At 52.8% G+C, this 12,225-nt stretch overlaps 1 protein-coding gene across 1 annotated transcript; it reads right to left on the reverse strand.

Moving 5' to 3' along the window:
• Nucleotides 1–1,466: 1,466 nt before the first annotated feature.
• Mvb12a (multivesicular body subunit 12A) lies at nt 1,467–5,093 on the reverse strand. The gene is made up of 9 exons (XM_076870522.2): nt 4,905–5,093; nt 4,734–4,832; nt 4,521–4,617; nt 3,427–3,553; nt 2,924–3,043; nt 2,737–2,843; nt 2,356–2,417; nt 2,000–2,056; nt 1,467–1,845 (listed from the first exon to the last, which is right to left on the reverse strand). The coding sequence occupies exons 1-9, from the start codon at nt 4,992–4,994 to the stop codon at nt 1,783–1,785; spliced, it is 822 nt and encodes a 273-aa protein (XP_076726637.2). The 5' UTR covers nt 4,995–5,093; the 3' UTR covers nt 1,467–1,782.
• Between the last annotated feature and the right edge of the window lie 7,132 nt (nt 5,094–12,225).

The raw sequence follows: 12,225 nt of genomic DNA on the forward strand, positions 1-12,225 counted from the left end.
AGCCGAGGATGATCACACCCGTGGGAGAAAGGGGAGTGACCCTGGGGCGGCTCATTTCACCAATGCAGGCCATCCTGATCCGCACAGAATCTGAGTTTATGAATTCTACTTGCTGAAGTTCATAGTTTTCCATGGGCATCCTCAGGGAACTGGTTCCAGGACCTACAGGTTCCAAACTCCACTCCAAATCCCTTACATAAAATTGTGTAGCATTTGCTTGAACCTACAGCACCTCCTCTGAACTTTAAATCATCTCTAGAAAGTTGCATTTAATACAATGTGATTTGAACATAGTTGCTATATGGGGGGGGGAGGCACTCTACCACTGAGCTACATTCCCAGCCCTTTCTATTTGGGGGGGACAAGTTCTCACCAAGCTGCTGAGGCTGACCTCTACTTTTAATCCTTCTGCCTCGGCCTCCCAAGTTGCTGGGATTACAGGTTTGCATCACTATATCTGGCTACAACATTTTTTAGGGAATCGTGACCCCCCTAAAAAGTCTGTACATGCTCAGTACAAACACGGGGGATTTCCACAAATATTTTAGATCTGTGGATAGTTGAATTCAAGGATGCAGAACCCATAAACACTGAGTCAACTGTACTTACAGTCACCTGGTAGGTTCTGTCATTGGTGGACATGCCCAGATGCACACATTCCCAGCAGGAGCTGAACAGGGCTATTCTGCCTTCCTGTTTTAGGGCCTACTGTGCACAAGGGTCCTGACTGGGGCCTGTGTGCTGCCACGTTTTGGGCACTGGGGGGCTTTTTCATCGAGATGTCACTATTGCACCCCCACATGGCATAATGCTGAAATGCTATCTAAAGATGCTGCCTTACTGAGAAAAGAACTGGTGGCTTTGCCCAGGCATGTGTGACAGTCCTGCAGGCCCCGAGTTCAATGGGAATGAGTCTATCACGTGTAGTAAGATGTCTTTTAACAGAAACACCGGCAAAAAAAAAAAGTTAAAGTTACGTATTGATCAGCTGATGAAAATGTTGTGCCCAGAGGCTGGAAGGAACCTCCCTATGTCCCCCAGGAGCGATGCTCCACTATTGCTAAATCAGTTTCTATGGCAACTTCACAGAATGTAACTAGCGGGAATGAGAATCGATTGTGTCTCCAGTGCCTTGAGTGGCCTGAGGGCTAGGAGAGGAGGCCAGGGGTTCGAATCCCAGCTCTGACCTGACCATCCCCTGCCTCCGCGCCCCACTGTAAGTTGTAGATAAACATTGGCCTCCCCCTGGGCTGACAGAAGGCCAGTGACATCACGCACAGGGCATGCTGGGAATTTGGCCATCGCCATATCAACAGCAGTGCTGTTAGTTACAAATCTACAGTCAGGGCTCACCCCTTCCCTGAGCCTCAGTTTCCCCCTCTGGTGAAGAAAAGCCTCTGCCATGACATCACCCACTTGCTCAATGGCTGCAGCTCCATATGCCTGATGAGGACCTGGGGCCAGGACCAGGACACACAGCAGGGACAGGGTAGTGTTTATTACCAGGAGGACGCCCGCGCCACCTCCAGGCACCAGACAGACAGTCTTGACACGTGTGACTTGAAGGCACTGGTTTCCATCCAGCCCCACCCCTGCCCTGCAGGGCCGGGGCACGGAGACCCCCCAAGCAGCCTCTTCTCGCCCCTCCCCAGGCTGCAGCTCCAGCGCAGGGGCTGAGGGTTGGAAGCCCTGTGCCTCAGAGGTTCCCGAGATGGAGTGAGACAGGGCGGCCACCAGGCTGTGGGGCTCAGCACGGGGCTCTTCCCTGGGGTGGAGGAGGGGCTAAGAGACGCTGGGGGGCAGGCGGGCAGCTGCTGTCTTCTCCACCACGAAGCCATAATTGTACTGCAAGGACCGAGAGAGGGAGAGTGAGAGAGGGCCGGGTGATCTCCATCATGGAAAGTCGGGGTGTGCCCGGGGAAGGTAGAGCAGCAGGGGATGGGGCAGCCTGGGGGTGATCCCAGCACCTCTGTGCACCCCTCCACACCCCTGTACCCACCTCCTCCTCAATGTCTGCCAGCGACTTGATGGTGAGGTCCCCAAAGGCAGAAAAGGCCTAGCAGGGAGGGGCACGTTAGTCTTGGGCCTCGTCCCAACCTGGACCCTCCACTCCCTCACTTCTAAGGAGCCCACAGTCCACCCTCCCCAGCTCCTGTCAGGGCCTACAGCTACCCGCATCCAGCTGCCCTCCTGACTGCCCTCATTCGGGGACTGGAGACCTGGCCGCCACTCCTTAGCCTCCAGCCCTCTCCCCAGCCCGGAACATCCTCCTACAGGGAGGCTAGAGGCAGGGCTCTCCTGCATCTAGACCAGCAGTGAAGGAGCGGACCCAGGCTCTCCAGGGCTCTGACTCACCAGCGGGCCACAGCTCTTGCCCTCAAATCGGGGGTGCAGCGTGAAGGGAACCCCGTCCATGGCTAGAAGAGACACACCAAGGGGGGACTCACCTGGGGCTGGAGCACGGCTGCCTGCCCGCTCTGCCCCGGGCTGCCCAGTGTTCACAGAATCAAGCTGGGGCTGGGGACTGGGGGTGTGGCTCGGTACAGAGCTGGTCCAGCATGGGCGAGGCCGGAGCTTCCATCCCCAGGACCTCAAAAAAAAAAAATCCTACAGAGTTGGGGAGGGGAAGAAGGGGGACAGGCCAGGATCCACCCCTGGCCCTGCTGCCTTCCTGGTGTGGTGATCTTGGGGCAGCCACACCCCCGGCCTCTCGGCCTCACCTTCTCCTCTGCTCACCTGAGATGCCATAGAGACTGGAGGCCTCATAGATGGAGTCGCTCCTCCGAAGGGTGGACGCCCGAGAGCCCAGCCTTGACAGCGTCCGCTCTGGAAAGCTGCTTTTGCTGGTGGACAGGGGACAAGAACCCTAGTCAAGTCTGGTCCCTCTCATGAGCTCCCCCACCCCCTGTGCTCAAGGGCTCACCTGGGCTGGCTCGGTGGGTCCAGGGAGAGGCCCCGCATTTCCCGGCTGAGACCTCGGGGCTTGGGCACTGGCTTTGGAGCCTTGGCCTTTCTGCACCAGATGGCAAAGCCACCCATGTCCCTGGAGTGTGAAGGAAGTGAAGAGGGATCCTGGCCCAATGTACAGGCAGGGCTGAGACTAGCTGCCCCAGGGAAGGCCAGGAACGAGGTCTCTGGGTGACCTCCATTTGGGAGGAGATTTTTGTTTCAGCAGCTCAACCTCTACCCTACACGCTAACTAAAACTTCAGGGTCCAATCAGGGTTCTAGCTGCTTAAACACCCAACTCAGTGATTCTTCATGATGCCCCTACAGACTGGTACAGCTGTCCCCACTCCAACATGCAGAATTTGAGGCAGAGAGGTGGCAGAAGGGACAGGAGGGCTCAAGGGAGTCCATGAGGATCAGGAATAAGATCAAGAGTTGGGAGGAAGAAAAAGAAGGCCAAGGTTGAAGGAGGCCCTACCCTACTCGAAGGTATCCAGGCACCGTCTTGGTCTTTCCACTCAGTCGGACATCAAACACAGCCATGTCTGCAGCCCCCAGGGGCACCAGCTTCACGCACATGCGTTTCTTCTTGGACACAGAGGCCTCTGGGAGTAAGGGACAGGGACGTGAGAGAGGGAAGTAGAGCAGGTGAAAGAACCCAACGCTGGCTCCGGGAGATGCTTACCAGGGCAACCTGGCTAAGGCAGCCACCTGGACAGCATTGGGTAGATGGTTAAATCATAAATGGTACAGTCATAGAAGGAGACTGCTTAAACACTTGGGAAGCAATAGGAGCGAGCAGATCTTTGGAGACACAAAGGAGCATTCATGGGTGGCCGTAGGTATCCATTCTGGTCCTCCAAGCCTTACTTTCCCCCAGTTCTCTAATCCAGGGGTCAGCAAACTATGACTCCTTAGCTAATTTGAGCCCATAGCCTGTTTTTGGATAGCACATGAAGTAACAATGGTTTTGACACCTTTATAGAGGTTTTTTTTTGTTTTGTTTTGTTTTGTTTTTTTTTAAGGAAGAAAGAAAGAATCTACCACCTATTCTTTGGCCTCCAAAGCATAAAATATTTGCAATTTGGCCCTCTACATAAGTTTGCCAACTCCAAGGTCCATGAATATTCCCCGAGAGTCACGTAAAAATGGCAAGAAACATTGAGAAACGGGTCAGGCTGGAAAAGCCACACAAGCGTTGCAGGATCAGGAAGGGTGAAGCGGAGACCAGAGGACAAGGAGTCAGCTAAGCTACGGGGATGGAAAGAGTGCTCCCGGCAGAGGAAAGGCCTGGAAGTGAAAAGGAGAACTGGGAGGGTTTGCTGGCCTAAGAAGTAAGGAGCCGAGAAGTGGCAGCCACGTAATAAACAGGTCGCAAAGATGGAACTCTTGGTCTAGGACAGAGTGTGCCAAACACAGGTTTTAACTCAGGACGGAGGACGTCACGCCGCCTTAGAACGGGGTCCAGGTCCCCAGTTATCCCTGTCCCCACCGGTGTGCCAACAACGCGAGCCTCCTCCCGGCTTTCCCCCGCGGGACCCCGGCAGCTCCGGCCCCAGGCGCGCGTCTTACTGGAGTCCAAGGGGTCGCAGACAGGAGAGAAGCCCGGCGGCAGGGAGCTCTTGTCCACCACGACCTGGATGTCGACCACCACATTCTCCTGCGGGTTCTGGGGTGGAGGGGAGCGAGGATCGCTCAGCAGCGGGACGGAGCGCCCGGCACCCGGCCTCGCGAACGGACAGGGCAGCAAGGGACCCCGGTGATGCGGCGGGCCGGCACCCTTACCTCTAGGCTGCCCAGGGGACTAAGGCACAGGAAGTAGCCAGATTTCTGCGCGAAGCTCTTGCCAAAGCTGGCGGGCGCGCCCTCCACAGTGCAGGAGATCTACCGGGAGGACGCGGTCAGCGCCGGGCTCCCACCGGCCGCGGTCCGCCCCCGCCCCCCGCCACTGCTCACCGCGCTGAATCCACGCGGCGGGGGCGCCGAGGCTGACGACCAGACCAGGCTGGCTAGTGGCGTCGCGTCGGGCCCGGGTCCGGGATCCATCCTCCCGGAAGACAGGGAACAGCCTTGGTTCCCTCAGCGCTTTCCAGACAGCGGAGCTCCGGCAGGAGTCCGACTACAACTCCCAGGAGGCCCTGCGAGTGAGGGGCCGGAAGTGTCGTGTGCGCGTGCTCAGAGAGCCGCTGGCCAATCGCGCGGGGGCTCTGAGCCACGCCTCCACGCGTCGCCCAGGTGCTCTCGTGAAAGACGTTTGCGGAAACAACTCTAGGATTTTTCCCACGCCCAGCAACTTCCGCCGGAAATCCCAGCCCCGCGTTAAAGGATTCGTTCTCTGCAACTCGGGACTACATTACCCGGAATCCCTTGCGGCATCAGCTTTTTAAGAGGAGGTGTTAACCCGGGAAATTTGGAAAAGAGTGGAAAACTCTCAATTCTTGTTCTGGGGAGTCATTGCTAAAGAAGTAATTGTAGCCATTAATTTAAATAATGAAAAATATGGCCGGGCAAGGTGACCTAGGCCCATAATCCAAGCTACTTGGGAGGCTGAGACAAGAGGATTGCAAATTGGAGGCCCGCTTATGCTACTTAGGAGAGATCCTGGGCTGGGATTGTGGCTCAGAGGTTGAGTGCTCACCTCCCACGTGCGAGACCCTGGGTTCGATACTCAGCACCCCATAAAAATAAATAAGTGAAATGAAGGTATTGTGTCCAACTACAATTTTAAAAAGAGAGAGAGAGAGAGAGAAAGAGAGATCCTACCTCAAGAAAGAAAATTAAAAAGGCGGGCTGGGGTTGTGGCTCCACGTTAGAGCGCTCGCCTAGCACGTGTGAGGCACTGGGTTCAATCGTCAGCACCACGTAAAAATGAAATAAAGATATTCTGTGTCCACCTACAACTAAAATATAAATATTTTTTAAAAAGGCTGGGGATTTGTGTCAGTGTTGGAGTGTCCCTGATTTCCATCCCCATTACCATCCTCTGCCACGAAATTATGGATCATGACTACTAATATGGAAAAACAACCCCCAGGGAGAGATGGAGGACAAGGCTACTAGGGAGAGAAAGAAAACAGTAGGCTCTGGACTTTAACCATTTCCCAGCAACAATGGGCTCTGAATTTCCCGTATCTACTATTGTTCCCCTGACCACCCAACCTACACATTTTGCTATGATGTAGTCCCACTGAACCCTCTAAAACTCAGACCCTCTTTTGTAACAAGTTGCCATTTTCTCTCTGGAAAAATGCTTAATAGTTAAGCATTGCGGGTCTGTTGAGATCTGACTCCATTTCTTTTTCTTTTTCTTTCATTTGCTTTCCATGATGAGCCATGAAATCTTGGGCACAACTTATTCACAGATTCAATCAGTTTAAAAAAGTGAGTGGGATTGTAGCTCAGTGGTAGGGAAAATATAACTGACCATGGCCTGGGGACACAGATTCAAGTTGTCCTTTAAAAAAGAGTGAAATGCCGCAGTCTGGCTGGGCACAAAATAACCGAGCCACCACAAAAGCCTTGTAGATTCAAACAGCAACTCTTTATTCCCGAACTCTCACCGACACTCTACACGCACGTTCTGGGAAAAATACACTCCCTCCACTGGGCTCTGAGAACCCCTCGAGAACCCAACGAGAACTCAAGGAGCAGGCGCCTGAGGCAGCAGGATATGCCCTAATCCCAGCAGGATCCGCCCTAAACCTGGAGCCACCCTAATCCCTGAGCAGGGTCACCTTTCAACCCAAAAATGCCGTGCGTCATTCCTATTTGGCTATGGCTGTCAGCAGTGAAAGAGAAAGAAGGTGTCATGGAGTTGAGCAACTCCCTGGGAAGATGTCTCTAACAGAATTGCACTTTCACACGATGTTCTTGTCAGGTAGAATTTGACCCAGGCAACAACGTCATCTTGAAACATATCCTCCACCTTAGAACAGAGAGTCACCTTATAGTCGCTCTGACTCAACCGAACTTAAACTTCAGACAATGCTTCACCATCATGCAAAGAAAAGAAACGGTTATCTGGGACTGGAATCAGAAAACACCTGGTTCCGCATGAAACAGTGACCACCTCAAAGAATGAAGGCAGCAACCACAAGGACCCCACACGGTTCCCTAGCAACGACCTAACGGCAAAAATTCCCCCACTCCCTCATGCCCCTGTGTCTGCCCCAGGCAGAAGACAGGTCTAATTTCCACTGGGCAAAATATTTGTCCAAAATAAACCCGTGGTACCGTTGAGCTGCCTCTCCTCTCTCTTTATTCTCTCTTTATTTTCTTCATTCAGTTATTTCCTTATGGTTCTAAACTTCAAAGAGAGGCCTCTGTAACCACAGCTCCAGCTCATATGGGAATTACTTGCAGAAGAATGATGTCTTTTTTTTTTTTTTTTTTTTGGTACTGGGCATTGAACCCAAAGGCACTTTACGACTGAGCTACATCTTCGGTCTTTTGTTTGTTTGTTTGTTTTTGCTAAATTGCTTAGGATCTCACTAAATGGCTGAGGCTGGCCTCAAACTTGCAATCCTCCTACCTCAGCCTCCTGAGTCCCAGGAATTACAGGTATGTCATCACCATGCCTGGCTAGTAAGGGAAATGCAGATGTTGGTCCCAGGAGAGCCAGGTCCTGAGCATTTGGTTGAGGAAGGACAGGCAACAAAAACACAGCTCTGGAGAGGAAGGCCCACACCCAGCAGGGATTTCCTGCCCATTGTCCCACTGTATCCCTTCTCCCATAAAAGTCCTGCTCCTGAATCCCCTAAGATAGAGATCTGCTGTGAAAATGAAGCCCTTTATCTTCAGGACTGGTTTTGAACAAACCTGTTTCCTTCTGCTGGTTACTATCTCCCTCGTTTTAGGGCAAGACAAACCTTAAATTCCAATAAAGGTGTCGGTGAATGAGTGCATTCAGCACACACATTGGTGGGGTGTTCCATTGGGGGTTAAGATAAGGAGAGGAAGTTCTGACCCTTGGACAACATGGAACCTTCCTGCATCCTCAGGGAGGAGGTTGGCCAAGTCAGGGGGCTGTTCTCTGTCACTGTGGATGGTTAACACACATCCCATGAGAATGTGAGGTCAGACACAGAAGGTCAGAAGTAATGGCTTGGGCTTCCTCTGCCACCAGCACATGCCACATCCTGGCCCTAATGGCTCCTTTTCTAGACGCCCAAAGTAGCCCTCACCTCCACAGCCTCCCTCTTCATCTCCTTCGGAGAAGTTCTCCATCTGGTAGTTTGTAGCATTTCATGTCCTGTAATTCCTTCGGGGGTGCTTAATGTCACAGGTATAATAAAGGCATTTAATTTGGTGACATGGTTTTAGACCCCTCGGGAGGAAAAATGTGGAAAATCAGGGAACAAAACATGACCTCCTCTTCTGTATTTCTTAGTGGGTCTGGCGCTTTCCACCAGTTGAAGGCACCTCTGTGTCTGGGCAAGGGACCGGCAGCTGACGATCAAAGAAAGGAAATGGGTCCATGGCACTCCCCATCACCTGGGGGTCACCCCCTGCCGCTCTCTTCCTGCCCTTTTGGTCACTTTTGGTGACCGTAGCAGGATGGGGGAGGAGGAGGCAGAAAAAGAAAAGAAACCCAAAATCTATAAATGGGCAAGGCACCCCCACTACCCGGGGCACCAGCTCTGGACCCCGACCCCCTCCCTCCCTCCCTCTCTCCTGTTTCTTAAATAAAGTTTCCTTTTTGCTCCTGTCTGGGCGTTTCCCTCCAGGGTAAGAGGACCCACCTGATCCTGATTTTTAAGATGGGCTTCAATGGGAACGAGATTATTGGGACTTTTTTTTTTTAGGTGTAGACGGACACAATTCCTTCATTTATTCGCGGCGCTAAGGATGGAACAGCGCCTCCCAGCGCCAGGCCGACCACAGGGACTTCTTGGTTGAGCCGAGGGGAGACCCTTCAAGGCCCCCCGAAGACCCCGAAGACCCCGAGAGCGGCCACTCGGGAGGGGGCGCCCCGGTCGCAGCGCTGCGCTGGCTCAGCTCGGGCCGCAGAGGCGCGGAGCTGGCGGCGACAGGGGTGTGGCTTTGGGCCTAGGTCACCCCCACGGAAGCGCGTGTGGTCAGATGGGGTGTCTGCGGTCGGTTCCCGTGATGCCCTTTGGCGGGCTCTTCGGCGGCCCCCTTCCTTGGCGGGAAGAAGAACCCAGAAGTCTGCAGCCTAAAGCCCCAGGATGGGCGCCATCGCTGGGCGGTGGCCCGGTGGCCCGGCCCTGTTCTGGCTCCTGCCCAACAGACACTGACCAAGAGGCCCCGGGGTGGCTCCGGGACCAAGGAGGGCGAGTTTAGCCCGGACGGGGTAATAGAGGGGCCTAGAGTTAGGAAGGCTCAGGGTCCTTTGGAAGGTCTTTTCGTTTTCTGGGTCACGCACTTGAACCTCGAGGACGCGGTAGGCAGCTGGTCATTCGGCACCTCTGCGTCTGTCGTCGCCGCGTCCCATCCCGGACGAACACCTCTGCCTTGCTGCGGGGAGAGGCAGGCGGCAGGCAGGGGACACCCATCACGAGCAGCCGCCCAGGGGCCTGGGGACCGCTGCACGTGTGACTCTTCAACTGGCTGATGGGTCACGCTGTTTGCCCTTGGAGCGTCACTGCCAGGGGACTCTGTCTCTAACGATGCACCAGGTCCCTGAGGCCCATAGAATGAGTGATGGGCCGGGCTGGGGCTCAGTGGTGAGCGCTCGCCTAGCACGTGCGGGCGCTGGGTGGATCCTCAGCACCACATCAAAATACATACGGAAAATAAAGGTGTTGTGTCCAACTACAACTAAAAAATATTTTTAAAAATTTAAAAAGAATGAGTGACTGAGAGGGAAAGGGACAGCCCATGTCTCACTTTTGATCGGTGACAGCCACAAGTGAAGGTCCAGGAGTGCATCTGTCTGTCCTCTTGGGGGCGAGTGGGTGTGGACTGAAGGCTCCTACCTTCTGCCTGTTTTTTTTTTTTTTTTTTTTTTTGGGGGGGGGGGACCTGTGAGCTAAGAAAGCTTTTCCACTGGTAAATGAGGAAAAATCAAAAAGAGACTACTGCATGACATGAAATTTCAATGTCAGGGCTTGGGCTGCAGCTCAGGGGTCCAGCACTTGCCTAGCAGGAGCTGACCCTGGGTTCCATCCCCAGTAACAGGGGGAAAAGAAAGTGTGACAGAATCCTTAATTTAACCTGCAGTTGGGTAAAATTAGTCAACACAAATCCTATTTTGCTGGGAACAGTGGCACACACCTGTAGTCCAGTAACTCAGAAAACTGAGGCAGGAGGATCAAAAGTTGGAGGCCAGTCTGGGCAACTTAGAAAGACCCTGTCTCCAAGCCTGGAGTGGGGGGTGCACGCCTGTCATCCCAGTGCCTCTGGAGGCTGAGGCAGGAGGATCTGGAGTTCAAAGCCAGCCTCAGCAACAGCGCGAGGCCCTAAGCAACTCAGCAAGACCCTGTCTCTAAATAAAATACAAAACAGGGCTGGGGATGTGGCTCAGTGGTCGAGTGCCCTGAGTTTAATCCCTGGTACAAAGCAAAGCAAAACAAAACAAAAAAAACGTGAAGTGTCAATAGCAAAGCAATAAGTGTCCTGGAAAAGATGTTCAAAGAATGAGACACAGAGGTAAACAGATCAAGGCTGTCTCATGAAGTACCTATTCTGTGACAGAGACAGAGACCTCTTCCCCAAAGTACTGACTGTTCACTGGGACCTGGGGACACCCAAGGGGAACTACCCACAAGGTAGAGCCTGGCACCTCCACCTTGTCTTGTGTCTCTTTACAACCTCACACCTTGGGCCAGATTCTTGCTAACTCTGCACTTGTCACTTGTTCATCACTTAGGGGCCGTTCCTCTAAAAACCTAGTCCTGCAAGATTGGTCAGCTCTCCATGCACCTCACCTATCTCATCCCCCTTCAAGACCGAGGCAGCTCTTGAGGCCAGATTTGCAGGGACGCTCTGCTATCAGCTTTTTACAGCACCCTGTCCTGGACCCATGGAGTGGTTTCTAGAAACTTCCAGCCATTGCCCTAACCCTGCAGTCACCTGGGTGCCAAGAGCAACAATGCCTCATAGACTGACCTCCCCAGGACAAGGTCACCCCGTGACAAGATCACCCCACTAAGTGGGAGCAGTTACCCTCAGACAGGAACTGAGGATGCTCCCCTAAGGGGCCGTCCTCCTGTGGGAGCTGGAACCTCATCACTGGATTAATCCACTTGGTGGATTAATAATCCACATGGATTCCTGGGTGGTAACTGAAGGCAGGCAGGGTGTGACTGGAGGAAGTGGGTCCCTGGGGCGTGCCTTGGGGGTCGTATTCTGTCTCTCTCTTTGCCCCTGTGGCCAAGACCCCAGCAGCTGCCCTCTGCCACGCCCCCCGCCATGCTGGTCTGCCTCAGCGTGGCCCAGAGCCACAGAGTGACCGGCCACGGACTGAACCTCTGGAGCCACAAGAGCAAAATCAACTTTTCCTTTAATACATGGGATGGATTCAAACTAAGAAGTTTCTTCTCAGCAAAAGAAACAATCTGTGAGGTGAACAGAGAGCCTACATCCTGGGAGACAATTTTTACTCCCACACATCAGATAGAGCACTCATCTCTAGGGCATATAGAGAACTCAGAAAGCTAAACACCGAATAAAATAAAATAACCCAGTCAATAAATGGGCCAAGGACCTGAACAGACACTTCTCAGAAGAGGATATACAATCGATCAACAAATATATGAAAAAATGCTCACCATCTCTAGCAATTAGAGAAATGCAAATCAAAACTACTCTAAGATTTCATCTCACTCCAGTCAGAATGGCAGCTGTTATGAAGACAACAACAATAAGTGTTGGTGAGGATGTGGGGAGAAAGGCACACTCATACATTGCTGGTGGGACTGCACATTGGTGCAGCCAATATGGAAAGCAGTATGGAGATTCCTTGGAAAACTGGGATTGAAACCACCATTTGATCCAGCTATCCCTCTCCTCGGTCTATACCCAGAGGACTTAAAAACAGCATACTACAGGGACACAGCCACATCGATGCTTATAGCAGCACAATTCACAATAGCTAAACTGTGGAACCAACCTAGATGCCCTTCAATAGATGAATGGATAAAGAAAATGGGGTAAATTATACACAATGGAACATTACTCAGCATTAAAAGAGAATAAAATCATGGCATTTGCAGGTAAATGGATGGAGTTGGAGAATATCATGCTAAGTGAAGCTAGCCAACCCCAAGAAACCAAATGCTGAATGTTTTCTCTGCTATAAGGAGGCTGATTCATA

Source organism: Callospermophilus lateralis, chromosome 1 (genome assembly GCF_048772815.1).
Source record: "Callospermophilus lateralis isolate mCalLat2 chromosome 1, mCalLat2.hap1, whole genome shotgun sequence".
In the NCBI taxonomy this organism is placed as follows: Eukaryota; Metazoa; Chordata; class Mammalia; order Rodentia; family Sciuridae; genus Callospermophilus; species Callospermophilus lateralis.

What these genes read in the sequence shown, in the direction of transcription:
- Mvb12a (XM_076870522.2), bottom strand. Translation starts at nt 4,994, where the DNA reads ATGGATCCCGGACCCGGGCCCGACGCGACGCCACTAGCCAGCCTGGTC. An exon ending in CAGTCTCTATGGCATCTCAG is followed by an intron (nt 2,418 to 2,736) that starts GTGAGCAGAGGA and finishes TGTCTCTTCTAG; the next exon opens with CCATGGACGGGGTTCCCTTC. An exon ending in TGGCAGACATTGAGGAGGAG is followed by an intron (nt 1,846 to 1,999) that starts GTGGGTACAGGG and finishes CGGTCCTTGCAG; the next exon opens with TACAATTATGGCTTCGTGGT.